This window comes from Phyllostomus hastatus, unplaced genomic scaffold (assembly GCF_019186645.2).
Source record: "Phyllostomus hastatus isolate PE091 unplaced genomic scaffold, TTU_PhHast_1.1 phas_scaffold_501, whole genome shotgun sequence".
NCBI lineage: Eukaryota > Metazoa > Chordata > Mammalia > Chiroptera > Phyllostomidae > Phyllostomus > Phyllostomus hastatus.
Window position 1 is genome coordinate 21045408 of NW_025334033.1, and position 20217 is coordinate 21065624.

The window sequence follows — 20217 nt, forward strand, 5'->3', positions numbered from 1 at the left end:
CAATAGAATAGAAAACTCAGAAATAAACCACGTCTTTATGGACAATCAATATTTGACAAAGGAAGCAAGAACATACAACAGGGTAAAGACAGTCTATTCAATAAATGATGCTGGGAAAATTGGACAGATACATGCAAAAATGAAGCTAGATCACCCCCTTACAGCATACACAAGAATAAATTCAAAACAGATTAAAGACTTAAATATCTCAAAACCATAAATTTCCTAGAAGAAAACAAAGGCAGCCCTGACTGGTGTGACTTAGTAGGTCGGGCATCATCCCACAAAGCGAAAGGTCACTAGTTCAACTCCTGGTCAGCACACATGCCTGGGTTGGGGGGTCAGGGCACGTACAAGAAGCAACAGGTTGATGTTTCTCTCTCATATTGATGTGTCCCTCCCTCTCTGTCTCTCTTCCTTCCCCTCTCTCTAAAAATAAATAAAACCTTAAAAAGAAAAGAAAGCATAGGCTGTAAAAAGCTCTAACATTTCTCATAGGAATATTTTTTTCTGATATATCTCCTTGGGCAACGGAAACCAAAGAAAAAATAAACAAATGGAGATACAAGAAACTAAAAAGTTTTTGAACAGCAAAGAAACCATCAACAAAATGAAAAGGCAACCTACTGAATGGGAGACGATATTGACCGATGATACATCTTACAAAAGGTTATTATCCAAAATGTATACAGAAGTCATACAACTCAAAATCTCCCCCCAAAAAACAATACAATGAAAAATTAGTCAGAGGACCTGAATAGACACTTCTCCAAAGAGGTCACACAGATGACCAATAGACATATGAAAGGTCACTTATCATCAGAGAAATGCAAATTAAAACCAAAATAAGATATCACCTCACATCTGCCAGAATGGCTGTCATCAATAAATCAGTGAACAAGTATTGGTGAGGATGTGGAGAAAAGAAAACCCTGTTGGTGGGAATACAAATTGCTGTAGCCATTCTCGAAAACAGTATGGAGTTTCCTCAAAAAAGTTAAAAATAAAACTACCACATGGCCCACCAACTCCACTTCTGGGTATATATCCAAAGAAACCCAAAACGTTAATTCAAAAAGAAACCCCTATGTTCACTGCAGTATATTTAGAAGAGCTAAGATATGGAAGTAACCCAAGTACCACCAATAGACAAGTGGATAAAGCAGAGTGGTACATATATACAATGAAATATTACTGGGCCTTAAAAAAGAATGAAATCTTACCATTTACAACAGCATGGATAACCTAGAGGGTATTATGCTAAGTGAAATAAGCTAGATAGGGAAAGACAAATTCCATATGATTTCACTTATATGCAGAATCTAGAGAACAAAATAAATGAACAAATAAAACATAAACAGGCTTATAGACACACAAAACAAACTGACAGCTGCCAGAGGGGAGGGAATTTATGGGACTGAGTAAAAAATGTGAAGGGGTTAAGAAGTACAAACTGGTAGCTATAAAATAGTCATGTGGTGTAATATTGTCATAAATAAGTATAGTGCCAGGTCAGTACTTGAAATATTGGGGGGATCACTTTGTAAATTATATGACTATCTAACCACTATGCTTAATACCTGAATGTAGTACAAAATGATATTGAAGGTAAACTGTAATTGAAAAATAAAATTTTAAAAACTTAATTGGAATGGCTGTATTAACATTAAATTAGATTTCTGAGGAAAGAATATTACCAAAGATATGGAAGGCCCTTTTATAATGATGAAGGGTCAAGTCATTGGAAAGACACGGCAATCCTAAGGGCTTATATACCTAAGAACAGAGTTTCAAAATACATAAGAAAAAAACTGATACAATTGCTAGGAGAAATATAAAAATCCATATGCACAGAAAAAACTTTCAAAATCCTTTTATTGTGATTGGTAGAACAAGTGAACAGAAAATCAGTGAGCATATAGAAAAGTTGAAAACATAAGTTATCCACCTGACCGACCTACCCAACTGAATCATGAAACAGGTTAATATATTTAAAAGGATGTAAGTCATACAAAGTATGTTCTGTGCTAAAATGGAGTTAAATTGGGAATAAATAACAGAGTGATGTCTAAACGATCTTTTGAAATAGCTGAAAACCAAATACCACACACTAAATAGTCCATGTGTCAAAGAAATTAAGAGGGAAATTAGAAAGTATTTTGAATTGAATGAAAATAAAAAGACATTAGAATTCATGAGATGCCACTAAAGCAGTACTTAAGGGGAAATTTATAACACTAAATGCCTATAAAAAAAAGAACAGTCTCACATCAATGACTTCAGCTTTTGCTTTACTAAATGAGAAAGGGGAAAGCAAATTAAATTCAGATAAGCATAATAAAGAAAATAACATAAGAGTAAAAAACAATAAAACAGAAAAATAACAGAGAGACAAATGAAACCAATCTGTTTTTTTTTTCCAATCAATAAAATAATTTATGTCTGGCCAGAATGATCAGGAGAAAATGACAAGACAAAACAATGACAAATATAAGGAATGAAGCAAGTGACTTTACCAGAATTGCTACAGATGCCAAAATCCAACAAAGAAATCAAATGAAACAAACACTAAAGACTAATAAGGTTAGTAGGATTATAGAGATGTTTCTAAACACAATTTTAGCTAATAAAATCCATTTTCCTCAAAAAATATATGACGGTAATAACAACATACTATGTGCTTCAACATAAATCGTATCATTAACCTCCACACAACTCTTATTGAGATAATTTATATTATTGATCAAATTGAAGTAATTTCTTGCTACTATAGAGCTGAGAATTGAACTGAGGTAGTTTTAACTACAGAATTACCACCTATACGTGCCAAGCCAAAGTTACCCCAGCCTTCCTTCTGTAAGAGCTGGGGAGGTGCAGTTTATTATTGTTTATTACTAATGAGCAAAGAGGTCTGGTTATTTCCAGGTTTACTTAAAATAGTCCAGGTCTGGCCTTCTTTTGTCTTTAGGACCAGATTAGACTCTTCAAGGCTCGGCCTACTCCCCTAATGTGTCTCACACATAAAAACTATCACCACTAGTCTGTTCACTAGCTATACACGGTTCCCTAGACACATTGCTGACAGTTATGATGAGGTGTTAGTCTACAAGAAAAAATGGAACTCAAAGTTTCTCAGCTTTATGAAGGTCCAACAGCTGGTGAGTAGATAAATGAAATGTCGTAGATATTCTCTACACAATGAAATATCAAGAATTACTGAGATATGCAACAACATGGATAAATCTCAAAAACATCATATTAAGTGAAAGAGGTCACACATGTAAGACTACATACTGTATGATTCCGCTTGTATGAAATTTCTAGAAAAAGCAAAACTGTAGCAACGAAAAGCAGATGAAGGGTTACCTGAGGCTGAAAGTAGGTGTTGTAAGTGAAGAAACTATTTTGGAGCAATGGAAGGGTTCTTCACCTTTATTGTGGTGATGTTTGCACAACTGTATACATTTTCTAAAACTCATTTATTTCTACTTAAAAATGGGTAGATTTTATGGTGTGTAAATTATACCTCAAGAAAACTACTAAAAAGAAAACACCTTAATCAATGTATGGAGACAAAAAAGGCAGGGAAATAGCTTTTCCAGTGCATAAAACAAATCATCTCTGGATTCCACTGCTCATCTGGCACACTTAAAATTGTTTCTTGGATGAATGCCTGTCAGTCAGTCAGACATTCAACATTTTCATTGTCTGGAGGACTTAACAAAGGACAGTGGGGAAAATATGAAGCTCTGCTTAAGCAGGCTCTAGTCTAATGCAGGAGGCCAGACAAGTGGCAACACGTGAGAGTAGGGCTGGTGAGGGTGGCCTTTTGGTGGCATCTGCCTCTTGTTCATGGTCACTACTGACAGGGTCAATTACACAGGCGGGTGCTGCCCTCCTTCCTCAGCACAGGGTCTGTGTCTCTCTCGGTACAGGGGCACCTTTGCGGATGAATGAGTCACTGTTGGGCTGAGGAATTTTGAGCTTCTGCATTCCTTTGCTGGAACTTCCATAAAAGTGAAAACAATCCCATTTTTCAAAATCAATATATAGACTGCCATTGAAAATCACACGTTTGATGGAAAAAAAAGTGAGGAGGCCTTTCCAAGTAGGGAAATGGAATGTGCACAGACCTGGACGAGGGAGAGAATTTAGAACATGGGAACAGGCTGTCTGGAAGAATGAGCACAGACAGGAATGCCGGCAGCAGGAGGCATCTGTGGGTGAATAAAGAGCAGGGTCGGCTGAAGGGGCTGGGAGCCTGGGAATTTTCATGCGGTTTTAAAAAAACAAGTGGGGCCCAGGGCCAGGCCCTGGCAGGGTGCTTCAGTTGGTTGGAGCGTCATCCGGCACACCAAAACGCTGCAGGTTCAATTCCTGGTCAGGGCACATACCTAGGTTGCATGTTTGGTCCCTGGTGTGGGTGCATATGAGAGGCAACCGGTTGATGTTTCTCTCCTTATCTCACCTGCACCGCCACCCCCCCCCCCCCAAATCAATAAGCATGTCCTCCAGTGAGGATAATAAATAAATAAAAATAAAAATTAAATTAAAGTAAAAAATGTAGGGCTTAGTAAGGGACAGATAAACTCAAAGTAATGAGAGTTGAATCAGGAGGAGGATGGAGGCTGGGAGACCAAGAGTCAGCAGTCCGGACATGAAGTTAAGGTTGTACTTGGCCGTGAAAAAGAAGAAAGTTTTACTCTTTGCAACAGTATGAATGGACCTGGAGAACATTATGCTAAGTGAAATAAGCCAGTCAGAGAAAGACAGATACAATATGATTTCACTCACAAGTGGAATCTAATGAACAAATTGCACGAACAAGCAAAAGAGCCAGACTCATAGAGAACAGATGACAGCTAAGGGGGCAGGGTAGGGGATGAAGGGATTGAGCAAAAAGGACTCACTGACATGGATAACACTGTGGTGATTGTGGTGGGGAGGGTAATATAAGGGTAATATAAATGGTAATGAAAAAAATACAAAAAAATAATTATGCAAAAAAAAAAAAAGGTTGATCTTGGCCAACTGGTGGATGTGAGAATGAAAAGGAAGGGGGGTGGTACTAATAAACTCCAAACTCGCCAATGAGCTTGCTGATACCAGTGCACACACTACTGAGTGACTGAACCCTGTGTGACATTTCATGTGTGGGACAGAAATGACTACTATATGCCACAGGCTGTCCATAGAGCCACAGCTGCTAGACACCATAATCCCGAACTGCATGCTCCCTGCAGCAGACAGACTCCAGCCAGGACAGCCCTTCAACTGAGAGGCCCGGATATCGCCCACAGTTGCCAGCACTCAGATATGGACTTTCTTACTATGGGGGAGACGGTTCAACTGGTTTTGTTTTTAAAGGAACCACCTACTCAATTTCCCCTCCCTTACACCTCATACCCCAGAGCCCAGATCCTGTGCTGGATTACTACTCTGCTAGGCAGTCAAAGGTCATACTCAGTGTTAAAAAAAAGAAAAAGAAGTTGCTGAGTTTTATATTTTTACTGATGATTGAAAGGAGAGGATAAAACTCACCACAGGAAATGTAGGCTGTTCCTCAAAAGTATAGGCTTGTAAACTGCCTCTTCTGCTGGAATGATTCTTATTTTTTTTAAAAAAAAAGAATGATAATAGTGTTAGGTCTTGGATTTGTCTCTGAGTGGCAGATAACACAGTGGGGGGTGGGTATGAGGGAGCAAGAGAAAGAGTGCTGGCCAGGAAGCTAGGAAGCAACTGTGGAGACTAAATAAAAGCACTCAGTGCTCTCAACACCAGCACATGCTGATGCTTCCCAGCTTCCAGTTCACACTTCTGCCCCCACTCTAGACCGCCTCCTGGGTACTTTCTCTTGAATCTTTAACAGATACCCCCTTGTTGTGCCCCAAACTGGATTCCGTTTGTCCCTGTTCACACCCACTCAAATCTTGTCCAGCTTGTCCAAGTCAGATGTCAGTCAGACACTGACCTTCTTTGTCCCTTCCAGCCAGGTCAGTCACCAGATCCCATTCATTCTATTTCTTTACTAGCTCTCGAATATATTCTCTCTCCACTTTAGTTCAAGTTTTCATCATGTGTCACCTGAATATTACTGCAGCAACATCCTAATAGATTTCCTGGCTCCAAGTCTAATTTCCTTAAATCTACTCTCATACTGCATGTTGGAGCCAGGGAATGTTCTATTGCATGAGCCAGTCACATCATTCAATGACTTCTTCATACCATCACTAGGGTGAAATCTGCAGCCCAGAACACAATGCTTAGTGAGCTTCCTGACCTGGCTCTTCCTGATGGCTCCCACATACCCCACCTCCTGACCTGACCTCTGAACGTTCCTAATTACTCCTTTCCCAGAAATCCTATGTACTCTCTTTCCTTGTGTTTTTATACACATGCTGTTGTCACTATCTAAAATATCTTAGTTTTGTTATTTAATGACATCAAAATGTACAATATACATATCAATTAACTCAGAATATCCACTGTAGTATTGTTTATAATAACAAAGGACTGCAAACAATCTAACATCCCTCAGTAGGAGATGGTGCAATGTCTTACAGTTTATTTACACTCTGAAATATGCCAGAGTTTGATGACTTTATTTTTGTTAGTGGTTTTAAAAGAAATAAGTCTATATTTACTGGAATGGTCCAATGGCTATATTATAGCAAGTGAAAAAAGTAAGTTACAAAAAAGTGTATATGAGATGATCTCAGGTTAAAAAATTATATAGAAATATATGTGTGCTTATGCATGTTTATAAGTATACAGAAAATATTCAGGACAGCCCTGGCTGGTGTGGCTCTGTGGATTGAATGCTGGCTTGTGAACTGAAAAGTCTCCAGTTTGATTCCCTGTCAGGGCACATGCGTGGGTTGCAGGTCAGGTCCCCAGTTGGGGGCATGTGAGAGGCAACCAACTGATGTTTCTCTCGCACATTGATGTTTCTCTCCCCCTCTTTCTCCCTCCCTTTCTCTCTCTTGGAAAATGAATAAATAAAATCTTTAAAAAAAAAAGAAAATGTTCAGGACAATATATGCCAAACCATTAACAGCAATTAAGGAAGCATGTGTTAGAGGTAAGCTGGAAGGTTTCATTTTTATTTTATACATCTCAATACTGTTTTAATTGTTAACCATGACCATACAACATTTTTAAAAGAATAGGTTATTTTTTCGAATAAGTAACACATGCACATGCTATGAAACTCAAAAGGTACCAAAGATATGTGTCCTGCTCGCCCTGTTCCTCCCTTCACAGCTGAGCAATGTTACCAGTTTCCTGGTTAGCCTTCATGAAATCTCATACACATATTTATTCTCTGCCATTTAAATAATTTACAAAAAATAAATAAGACATCAAACACACTGTTCTGTACCTTGCTGGTTTGCACTAACTAGTATCTTTTAGGGGTTGTTCCCTACAAAACACACATCAAAGCCACTTTGTTCTTTTCAACGGCTGCGTACAATTTCACTGTATGGATGCCATGTATTACTTTTTAAATAAAATAACAGGAGAAAAGGGAATAGGATCTTATATGATTTATCACTAATCAATCAATATAACTTATTCCTGGCTGGCATGGCTCAGTTGGTTGGAGCATCATCCTGTAAACTGAAAGGATGAAGGTTTGATTCCCAGTCAGGACATGCCTAGGTTGTGAGTTTGGTTCCCAGTTGGAGCATGTACGAGGGGCAACTAATCCATGTTTCTCTCTCACACCAATGTTTCTCTCCTTCATTCTCTCCCTTCCTTCCCCTCTCTGTAAAATCAATAAGCATATCCTCAAATGAGGATTTAAAAAAAGTACAGGTAATAAAAAAATCAATATAGCTTATTCTTTAAGTCTATGACTGACCTTTCCCACTCCTCTGACAGAAAATAAAAAGAAATGAATGGAAGACAGAATAGACAGGTGGAAAAAAGGAAGGAAAGGGAACAGACTGGCAGATCTGCTCTTGGAATACAAGTATTCTCAGACAATTGTCTACATTGAAGTTTTTTGAAGAACGTCCTGAAATAGAAATGTACAAACTTCTGTTAAGGCCAAGAAAGTAAATATCTTTAGTCTCTACTATAACTACTTAATTCTGTTGATGTAGTGTGAAAGCAGTCATAGGCAATACTTCAACATGTGGGTATGGCAATATTCCAATGATACATTAGCATATGGTGCCCTGCACATTGTCAGCCCTCTATAAATACTTACTAATTGAATGAAACTCAGGGGAACTCCAATTAGAATGACCCTAGCATCCTCAGAGAATAATCTTTGTCTTTCACTGAAAGATCTCTTTTGATGATACAGATTAGAGAGCTAGCCATAAAGATCACATTATGGCCATGTACGTTGGGATACTTGCTTCTGCACCCTACAGACAGCAATTTTTATACTGGTGACTGAAATGAGAATGTCATCTATCTCCTTGTTGAGGCAAAGTGCATCAGCTCTTATTCACATATGTGTGTTGGTAACACCTGTGGTATAATTAAGGAGGAGAAAAGCAGCCCTATCATCCAGGATCTGGGCCAGCACTCATCAGTAGGATAAAGACAAAATCAAGACCACTCTGCAATCATTTCTGAACAGAGACAAAATGTGCACATTTTCCAAGAAATACCAAATATCTCCCTAATCTGGAAAATGTGAGTTTCAGCTTCTTCTTTATTATTTCTTTAGCCTTGCTATTGATAAGATTTGAGATACCCTATTCCAGAATTATCCCCATTACCTGACAGAATTCGGGGCACAAGCCAAATCTTGCTTTCTTACGCCCTCCTCCAAACTGCCCACATGAGCCCAAATCCATTAAGTCCTTATAACATCCTTTTACCGAGACACTCATGGTATGTGCCCTCCCTTGCTGAAATGAATAATAAACCCAACTTGTTCAATTACAGGTGTGTTCATGGTGGTCTTTGGCTGAAGAGCATCAACATAATGGACATTTGGACTCCAGTGATCATTTAGATTATCCAAGACTCTGCTCCATACCATAAGTGGGAATATTTGAAAAATGATCATGCCGTAAAGTCCCAAAGTCACTAATACATTATTATATGCCATTTGAGACAAATTTTTCTCATTATAAGAAAAAAATTTTGTAAATATTTGAGGTGATGGATGTTAACTAAACTTACTGTGGGGATCATTTTGCAATATATACATATATCTAATCATGCTGTACATGTTAAACTAACATAATGTTATATGTCAATTATATATCAATAAACTGGGAAAAGGCAAAATTTTATGTATAAGTTTGATAATGAATGGATACACACACACACAATATAAAATCCTAAAGCTACAACAAAATCTAAGAGCATCTTACTGAGCTGGATACTGGCTGGCCAGTGGCTGAATTTCCAGGAATAGCAAGTATGGCATTCAATTCTTCTGCAAGCTGAACCTGAACATCCAAGTTATTTGATGGTGGAGGTGACGAGGCCTGATTGCTATACATGATGCCTTCATCTTCTCTTATAATTTCCCAGTTCTAAAATGAGCAGAATAAGCTTAAGCCACACATACTTTAATCTATTGATATAGCATGTGTCTATCTACGATAAAAAGAAAATTATTTTCACCTCAGAAGACTCTCGGTTGTCCACACTTTCCGTTTCCTCGGATATCTGCCGCCTGGTGGTAAATGCACGCTGTGCTTGCAGTTGAATGTTACCATCCTCAGCATCTGCTAGGCTGTCCCTGTTTTAGAAATACAAAAGCTATCACCCATGTCTGAAGAGAGTTAGAACAATAGTCACATATTCTGTGATCATTTAAAAAATACTTGTATCAGATCAGAATTTATTGTTTTTGGTCAGAAGCTATTTCAACATGCATAGATTAAGTTGTGGGCACATTGGTACCTTACGGAGTTAAAATTTTTGTGGAAATGTGTATGTATGTAATATGTGTGCCTTTGGTATTTTAGTTCATCACTGTGCCTGTGATAGTTGTTGACATATATGGAAACTCAAAAAAATCGAATCAATGAAAAGTTGAATGAATCAACTGAATTTCACTAATAATTTTATTATATTATTTTGCCATGTTATGACAACCGATAGCAGCACTAGAGTGTTCATAAAAGAGAAGTTTAAACAGTTGCATATACATCTTCTTGAATCAGATAGCAACATTTTATAAATTGATCTTAAGCCAGGGGGAAAGTTCCCCGTACGTGGGTGTAGAGGGGAGAATGGATGACAGTGTAAGGATGCTGCAACTGAAAAGTTAATGTATTAGCTCTTCCCTAAAGCGACCAGACATGACCTCTGAAAATGGTTCGCTATTCACTTGACCCAGAAAATCCCACAAAATCATGCAAATCAAGAGGTTCACACCTTCGTGTTTACTTTAACAACACTCATGAAACTGCCCAGGCTATCAAGGGTATGCATGTTCGAAAACCCACCAAGCATCTGAAAGACGTCATTTTAAAGAAGCAATGTGTCCCATTCTGTCGATACAATGGTGGGGTTGGTAGATGTGCCCCAGCCAAACAGAGGGGCTGGACACAGGGTCGGTGGCCCCAAAAGAGTGCTGAGTTTTTGCTACACATGCTTAAAAGTGCAGAGAGTGATGCTGAACTTAAGGGTTTAGATGTAGATTCTCTGGTCATTGAGCACATCCAGGTGAACAAAGCTCCCAAGATGCAGCGTAGAACTTACAGAGCTCATGGGCGGGTAACCCACACAGGAGCTCTCCCTGCCACACTGAGGCGATCTTTCCTGAGAAAGGGCAGGTTGTTCCTGCACCAGAAGAGGAGGTTGCAAAAAGAAAAACATATTCCAGAAGAAACTGAAGAAACAAAAGCTTATGGCCCAGGAATAAATTCAGCAAAATAAATACTAATAAAAGTAAAAGCAGAGAAATAAGTTAATACATTACAATTAAACACTTAATGGTCCTGGTATGAAAAAAGGCATGTCTGGGTTTAGGAAAGGTATGTGGTGCCATACTGAGGGGTTGGTCTTTCTACTGTGCCTTTCCTAAGTTACCCTGGTCATTTACTAGGTATATTATTTTAGCAATTTGCATTTATTATATACAGACCATCAGATCAAGATTTTTTCAAATATTTAATAACAAAGTTATTGTTAATTTATTTAATGCCCTATAAGCCCAGTATAGTCAGAGGACCAGTTCTTACTGTGCTGTTGTTGGAGAAAACAAAATTTTGACAGATTTCCCCCCCAAACATTTAATTTGGGCTAGTTGAAAGTGACAAGTATAGAGAAAGAAATGTGATTCTGCTCAAGTCAAGCCTGCCTTAATACTGAGTATACAATACGACACTTTTGCAGAGTTTTACAGGGTCTTCAGTTTTGCAATCTGCATGTCATTCTGCAGAGATCAGTGCCCCTGAGTCATGGATCACTGATTTGCTTTGGGAGGATTTGAGAACAGAAAATACCCATGAAAGTGCCTGGGCCATCAGACACAAAATACCAAAGCCCAAAATTAGAAGGTTAATGGATAAATCAAAAATTTAAGTCTGTGTCAGACAGTGGAAGGCTAAAGAAAGACTTCAGAAAGTTGTAAGATAGAAGTGGAAGGATATTGGATAATAAACATGAATATGGGGAGAATTGATTTACAAACATATAGTCTGATGATAGAAGAAAAATGTCAGCAGGGAGACGTAAATGAGAATGGAGGTCATTCTTGAAGTTGTTCTGTCCTTGATCTGTGTATGGTAGAAATTATGTATACATTGGCCATGTTGGCAAACAGGTGTTTAACTAAAGACCCTTGTTTTGAATCCATTATATGTTACAAAATAATTTATATTTTTAAAATAGTGTACTGTAGAATTTTTAATTTTATTATATTTTAGTAGTAAACTGCAAAACATCTCTAACATTTTCTAAATCATTCTAAAGAGGAAAATGTACCATTTTTGGCTACATAATATTAAAGATATGCATAATTAATAACTTATTAAAATAAAGAGGCAATTTGAAGGGTGGTATTTGTGACTCAAATAATTTTGAGTATCATCAAATTATTTTAAAAAACAAACAGCTAAGATAGCATTTTTTAAGTCCTGGGCCATAAAAATCCTGTTGCACTTACAGTTTATAGACCCATACAACATTACAAATCCATTTGAGACATGACTTCAAAAAGAAAATTAGTGGTCAAAATGTATGCCAATTACAAATGTGAAAGCCACCAGCACATACTGAAGGGTTGGTCTTTTCCACTGTGTTCGTCTAGATTCATGGTTTACATAGTAGGTCCTTCCAAGAACATCCTGTCTCTCTTCCCATCCTGGAGGTAGAGGAGAAGGTTCTTGTTGCTGCTGCAAATGGCAAGCAGCATCTGGTTGGTCCAAAATAACCCAGCCAGGCTGAAAAACAGAATGTTAAAAATTAAATTTATGCTTGATTTTTTTTAATCTTATAAATTATGCTAGAGGAAATTTAAAGTCAGTTAGCATATCTAGTTCCACAAGTTACACAAAGACAGAATAAGTACACTGTCAACTTTTAAGATCATAATATGAAATTCCATGATAATGAAGACTTTTTTGTAAAATGGTAACATTTAACTTTTTCTTGAAAATTTTTAAAATTTTCCAAAAATGTTTTAGAACGTACTTAATAGGAAAAAAAAGAACAGAAATGAACAAACAAACAAACAATAATGGAAAGTACTGAGAAACTGAGAAGCATAATTTAAACTAGAGTAAAATTAGGCTGTTCTCTAAATTATAAGCAAATGAATGATGGGCAGGGATCATGCTGTCTTGGGCAATGCCTTCCCACAGAGAAGGCACCTTGTATAGGATGGAAATCAATAACTCTCTGAGACCTGCAAAAGATATTATTAAATGAAGGTGCAATATGCAGAGGCATGAAAAGTCCAAGTGATTTAAAAATAGTTGCTACAATGAACACTCTACTGATTAAAAAGTCATGACAACTCTCTGGTCTGGCTTTTTCTCTTTCTCCTCTGGACCCAGGGAAAACATTTTCATCAAGTCAGCCAAAGAAAGAAAGTCTTGTTTGTTTTGTTTGAAATGCTTGGAAGGCACTGGAAATTTCCTGGGATTATAGAGGGGGTAAATATAATGAAGACTTAAACCAGATAGTTAGAGTAAGGAATTAATGGAAAAGGGTAGCAAGAGTTAATATACATTCTTTGATACCAGAAACCTCAAAACAGAAAAGGCAGTGGGTACAAGGTTCACTAAATACTAGAATGGCTAGGAAAGCATAAATAAACTAGTAAAGGAAACTTACAAATTCCTGAATGAATGAAAAGACTTAATATGATCTTGGCTAAGACGACTCAATCTCACACTGGTGTCAATTCTACCCAAGTTAATTTATAAAGTTGCCAAGATTCCAATTAAACTACATTATGAATTTTTAAAAAATAATGAGACACGGCAATTCTGAAGTTCAAATGGAAACACAAACATGTAGGAAAAATTAATAGAATTCTATAAAAGTAGAGCAACACTTGGAGATTAACCCTGCCAGATAAAATATACTGTAAACCACAAGAATTAAAGCTGTGTGGCCCTGGAGCACACAAGAGAGCCCAACAGGATGGATTAGAAAGTCCAGGAAGAGACTCAAAATTATAGGAGTTTGGTCCATGATAAAGACACTTTTCAAATTTGTGGGTAAATAGGCTTATTACCTAAAAAATAGAAAAAAAATTAATTTCGATCACTACCTCCTACCTTATACCAGGGTGTTAGAAATTGTGCAATATTTAAATGTTAGAAAGTCAAACCAAAATGTCTTAGAACATACCTGGGAGATTTAAAAAATATAGTGTAAGAGTGGGAAAGCCATTGAGTATAATACCAAATCCAGAGCAAAAAAGAGAAGATTGATACATTTGATTATAAAACCCCTGAATCTGTACATGAGAAAAAAAACTGCTAAATTGAAGTTTAAAAATGACAAATTGAGCCCTGGCTGGCGTAGCTCAGTGGATTGAGCGCGGGCTACGAACCAAAGTGTCGCAGGTTCAATTCCCAGTCAGGGTACATGCCTGGGTTGCAGGCCATGACCCCCAGCAACCGCACATTGATGTTTCTCTCTCTCTCTCTCTTTCTCTCTCTCTCTCTCCCTCTATTCCCTCTCTAAAAATAAATAAATAAAATCTTTTTAAAAAAGCAAACATTTAAAAAAATGACAAACTGGCCAACATTAGGTACCATGATAACAGACAAAAATAATTTCCTTAATATATATAGAGCTTGTTTTTTCCCTAGGCACTGTGGGCCCCACACTTAAGGGCTGGTGTGTGTCCACCAGTTGATAGCTTAGAAGATGTAAGAGAATTCTTCTACACTGAAAGCTGGATCTGAACACAAGGAATCAGGAAGAAAAGCTGGGAAGGAAAGGAGTATTTTCTGGCAAGAAGGGGTTCCTGATCTCTTCTAGTTCTGGTGGGACTGTTACAGCCTGAGGCAGAACAGGATGGGAGGGGAAGAGGAAGACACGGTTATTCTGGGAAAAGGAAGGTGGATGGGAAGTAGCACCAACTCCCTTTCTTTTTATTCTCTGTTCTGTTTTCCTTTTTGGCTCTTCTATGGGAACTGATGTCTTTTTAATTTTTAATTTCCAAACTCCATTCTGTTCTTTCCCTCAGTCCTCTTACTTTTTCTCTCTATCTATGTTACCTTGCTTTTCTCTCCTTTCCTTTCCTTTAAATAATCATAATATTGGACCTACATGCTTACAATTTAGTCTTGTATAAATTAAATCAAATTTTATTTCTCCAGTTTCAATTTCAAAAGCACATGAGTTGAATTTTTGTCTTTTATCTCAAAAAAGACTAAGATGTAATTATTTGTTGAATATGGTCATTGATTATTTTTCTGCAGATTAATGACATTTATTAATAAAACTGTCCTCACTTCTACTTTAAATGATTGTAAAAATATTCACAGCTAGGAATATGATACCAGAAAATATTTAAAATCTTCTTAAAGATTTGTCTCTTAAAGGTCTGCTTATTTGATTTCTGTTACACAAGTAAATCCAAACAGAGGAAAAAACTAATTTAATTAGGAACCTTTTTTGAAAAGCCTGTTTCAAGTTCAAAAAAGTACAGTTGTACATTTTAATGTTGTTTAGAAAGACTCAGTTCTCATTTTTATATATGTCTCCCTCACACACGTGTATCGGGTAATACTCTTCACAGAATAATTGTCTAAGTGTCAATGAATGTTACTAATTACTAACCTCAAAGCTGAGATGCAACTGCCCACAATCCAATGGAGTTAAAGAAACTCAGAAAGCAAGTGTTTAGAGCTACAACATTGTATGTTAATCTTGTAAAATACACCTAAATCTAAAGTTGCAAAGGGTACAAAAATCAAACGTTACATGATTATCTATATAGCCATCTTACTAAGGAATGCCAACTACCTTAGAGTAAGCCTCTTGTGCAGATCACAATTGTTTTCTTTAAATAGTAGAATTGTGTATATTCGGTCACAAATTAGATGTCAAAGACAAGACTTCTCTGGTCATGAGCTACACAGAATATAAATAAGCACAGATTCATGTGTTTAAATTCCTGGGGCCTTTCATAAATAAACTCCTACACGCTTACATCCACTGAAATTATAAGGTGCACTCTGAGGGAATTCAAACATTGAGACTTCAGACCACAAAATGAGGCAAAGCAGCTCTGCCCACAGAAACTGAACTGTGAATAAGGTACCTGTGATACATGTGCGTGGGCAACACTTGGAGCAGGTTACTAAATAATAAAATGCTGTTAGCTTTTTAAAAGTTACTAAATAAAGAATTTTCTTTCTTTACAGCAGACATCCTTCATTTCAAACAGAATTTTATTAGGCAAAATATCCTGTGCACCAAAATGCCAGAAACTTTGACCCAATAACTATCTTAAAAATATTAAGTCTGATAAATCACAGAAAAACCAAAAAGATACAAAGGTAAATTAAATAAGTGAATGTAGACATAAGAAAGGCTACTGAGTTCTTTGGCCACCAAACTAAGGACTAATTATATTCTATGAGTTGAAAAAAAAAGTTCTTTCCATTATTTCAGATCCCCCCACAAACCAAAATCTCATTTGTGTATATAAAAAATTCCCATAAAGTTCTGTTACAAAAGCTCTGCTTATTCTAAAGCTTTCTTCCTCTTCTGAAGGCATGTGGGTTTGTGAGGTAGAGCCCAGTCTTTGGGGAGGGTCCTCAGCTTTATAGTTCCAGAGACCTAACCAGACCCTCAGGGAAAGGGGCAGGGTGACAAGGCACTGTGTGTTTTCACTAAATGTCACTGAGCAAGATGCTAACTTTTGATGATAATGTTCTGCAAGGGAAGCCTCAAGGGGCAGGTGTTTTTGTCTTCTTTTCAACTCTTGAATTTTTCTGCTGAAGAAACCTTTGGCCTCATTTGGCAAAACCAGGTGACTATGCAAATGAAGAACCTGAGGTTCAGAGAAGCTCAGGGCTGGCCAGTAGCAGACCTTGCAAACAGGATTCCAGTCTCCAAATCCCAGCCCAATTCTATTCCGAATACACAGTCTTGGCTTCTTTCTCACTCACCCCAGATACACATGGTTCGGCCCAAATACCTGACTTGGACTTTCTCTTATTTTGTCACTCATGAAAATTATTAAATTCTATTTGCCCCAAATAAACGTGGCTTTTTATTAGATCACTTGGATTCTCTCTTTCTCTTTCTCCCATTCCCTCCTTTCCTATGAGCTCTGTCTCCAACCATGACAGGAAGAGTAACAGGAATTATGTTTCATAAAAAGTTCCTAATTAGCAGAGTCACCTCAAAATTTCCATGTATTTGACTTACAAAATGTTCTTACTTTGATGCAGAGGAACATGACATGGTTTAGAAAACCAAACAACTAGAAACAGTTAATGACAATTATAATAAATGCTCTCTTTTATAAACATTGTATTCTCTATTCTTTTACCTTTATGAATGCCATTAATAATGGCCATTCATTCTATAGAAATATCCTTAGAGAAATGTTTAATAAATGCTTGGGTAAAGTAAATAAATATCCAGGTAAATAATTTATATTTCACATTTTAAAAAAATTATTGATTTTAGAGAAGTGGGGTGGGGTGGGGAGAGAGAGGGAGAGAGAGGAGAGGCGGGAAGAGAGAGAGACAGAGAGAGAGGAGAACACTGATATATTGTTTCACTTGTTTATGCACTCATTGGTTGATTCTTGTATGTGCCCTGACCGGGGATCAAACCTGCAACCTTGGTGTATCAGGATAATGCTCTAACCAACTGAGATACCCGGCTAGGACCTTACTACACATATTAACTTCATTGTATAAAGTTACTTTTTCTTCACAGTATAATAAAATAAGAAATTAGGTATTTCATGTTTAGTTTAACCAAATATTTATAAAATCTCACCTCTAATTCCTCAGCCTGTTCTGCGTTATCTTCTTCTGAGCCACTGCTTTTAGGTAGATAAGTCATTTTTAATCTCAGATAACCTTTAACTCTTGATTTGTGACTATAGAAGAGAAAATAATTATTTACAAAACTTTAATACTAGAAAGAAAAGAATTCATATACTAAGAGTTTATTGAACACCCACCATCTACTAGAGGAGACTCAACGACAAATTATAATACAGAAAGTATCTAGGAAAAAGAATAAATGGTAGAGAAAAAGGAACATACATAAATAAACAACTCTTACAAGATAAGTAAGACACTCAGGAAGTTTAAGTAAAAGATCAGAGAGAATTTAAGAGAAGTTGGTACTGGAGTTGGGACTCGAAGACAGGGTAGGGTTTTGGTCCGTGGCAGTAATGGGACAGGCATGTGAATGAAGAAGAGAGCAAAAAACAAGGAAATAGATGGGAGACCTAGGGTGAAGTTGAGGAAATGGCAGTAGTTGAACTCGGCTGGATTACAGGGTACGCATAATGGAGGTGGAGATGGTGAGGTCCAGGTGAAACAAGGGAAATTGAGGTTTTATTCTGCATACTCTGTGAAGCCAGAGAATTTTGGGAATACAGAAAGGCACCCTCAGAGATATGCACTTGAGATACTAATCTAGCCACATTGTATGAGACGACAGAAGAGTGAAGAGCAAAACCTGATAACCGTCTGGAACCTAGTATCTTTCTTTGACAGCTGTTTGACTCTGTCCTACACTGATTCACCTTATCTGTTTTCATACTGTATCACCTCTTTGATTAACGAGCTGTCTACGCTCAAGGTTGCTACCCACTGTATTAATATTTAAATTTTTTAAACCCATCTTTCTTAAGCTTCTAAATTAAGACTTACTGCCCCCATCAATTGCGATATATCCTATTTACTTAAGAAATCTTTGCTTGTCCCACCTTTCTACATAAATTTTTTGGGTGACTTTTATAAATATCAATTATGTCTTTGTCTTTCTAGACAACAGTCCTAATTCTTTTTTCCTGTCTTCAAGAAATACGCCTCCCCCATGTATCCATTAATTTTTTTTAGTAGTTCTTCTGTGTATGTACAGTTCTCTTGTATTTGGAAAGTGGACCTACCCTGAGTGGTCAATAAAATCCCTGATGCTTGTCTCCAAGGCCATTAACGGTGGCCTGTCACCATATCTAAGGGGCAGTGAACACACTGACTTGTTGCTATAAAAGACAGATACAGAAAACTTGCTCTGATAATCTTTTATAGAAGAGTTTCTCTACAATGATATGTTTCATGTCTTTCCATCTAGATACTAAGCCTGTGGGTTTGCACTTAATGGGGTGAAAAAAATCTAGGAATGCAGTACATTTTCTATCTGAATAATGCTCTTTCTGCACTTGTAATAATATTTAGTGCAGACAGAAGATGTAAATTGTTAGTGTTTAAAGATAAGGATACTAGAAAGCACTTGACAAATTGAAAAGCAGGCTACCAGGGCAATCAAATAAGGGAAGAAATATTTATTTTGTTATTCTTGGTATGCAGATGTCACAACCCATGAAAATTAAAGGGAGAAAAGAGATGTATATTTCAAGGCTTCTATAGAAATTAAATATGTGACTTCTCTTACAGAAAGTAAATAATAATAGAGAGCACTGTGTCTTTTGTTTTAATATATATATATATTACAGAATAATTTTAAAATTTTAAATTAGAAAGTTGCTAAGTTCCCATAGTATGCTTTTCAAATGCATTTTCTAATTTAAAAGCAAGATGAATACTGTTTTCACAGATGTTCTTCCTCCGCTTTGCTCTGACCTTCTTGACAGTAAATCCACACACGTCTTGACTAGATTTTACTTGACTAATTGGTACAGAAGATCAAAAGGAGTTTTATTTACAGCTTAAACTTTAGAATTTTGACAAAAATCAAGTAATTTCGTTTAGGAAAATGAAATTATGGGTTTTAAATTCCAGTCTTTACTCATGTTATTTTCTCTAAATATTTGAGTTCTTTGAAATACCTTTTTTAAATAAATTATGCAAAATATAGTTAGATTTTTCTGAAATTGATTTTTACATGTTGAGTTGGATATTAGTTCTAAATGAACTAATGCTTGTGATTTTTTAAAACACAGTATGACAAAATTACATATACTTTGTGATATAAAATCAATGTAAAATGACAAATTTTAGCCTTTTAGTCTGGTAAATATCGGGGGACAAATCTTTCCTAAAGGGGTGTGACTACTTTTCTGTATTTTCAGAATTTTTATACTATGTATATATTAATTTGTAATCAGACATAACAATAACGCTTTTAAAAATAATACAAAATTTAGAAGTAGATTATTTACAAAGCTTTAAACTTTGAATTTTCAAAGCAGCGACTATAAGGTATAATGAAGAATTTTTTAAAAAACTTAATATGTTATTATTTTATATTTACTGACCTTCTTGGGTGAAGAACAAAATCCTTAAATGTATATGGTCTCTCCATTCTTGGATTTTCTGTCTAGAATAAAACAGTGGGTTTTCAAGATATATCTATAACACCAAAACATGAACTTTTCAAGAATATTAATGAACTATGGTCTAAGGCATAATTGAAGTTAGAAATGAGAAAACTAGCTTTAGATGAATGGTTATAATCAATAGTGCTTTCACCGTCCCACACCACAGGAATTTTAACCGGCATCACAACTGAGTCTAAAACAAGCTGAGCAGGTGTGTTGTGGAGCCAAAAATAGGGTAGGAAGAGAAAAAGCAGAAGAGTGGTTAGTGGAATATGCAGTGTCAGAAAGCT

At 36.6% G+C, this 20217-nt stretch overlaps 1 protein-coding gene and 1 pseudogene across 5 annotated transcripts in view; one reads left to right on the forward strand and one right to left on the reverse strand.

The window, feature by feature from the left end:
* NEDD4 (NEDD4 E3 ubiquitin protein ligase) overlaps positions 1-20217 on the reverse strand; it is a 119800-nt gene that overhangs the window by 24710 nt on the left and 74873 nt on the right. For all 5 annotated transcript variants that reach the window (XM_045822320.1, XM_045822321.1, XM_045822324.1 and 2 more), the window contains 6 exons: positions 19865-19926; positions 17410-17512; positions 12202-12368; positions 9598-9715; positions 9342-9506; positions 5542-5607 (listed from right to left, as the gene is read on the reverse strand). In XM_045822320.1, coding sequence (XP_045678276.1) covers positions 5542-5607; positions 9342-9506; positions 9598-9715; positions 12202-12368; positions 17410-17512; positions 19865-19926 — 681 coding nt within the window. The remainder of the gene's footprint in view (positions 1-5541; positions 5608-9341; positions 9507-9597; positions 9716-12201; positions 12369-17409; positions 17513-19864; positions 19927-20217) is intronic.
* LOC123808061 lies at positions 10294-10846 on the forward strand (annotated as a pseudogene).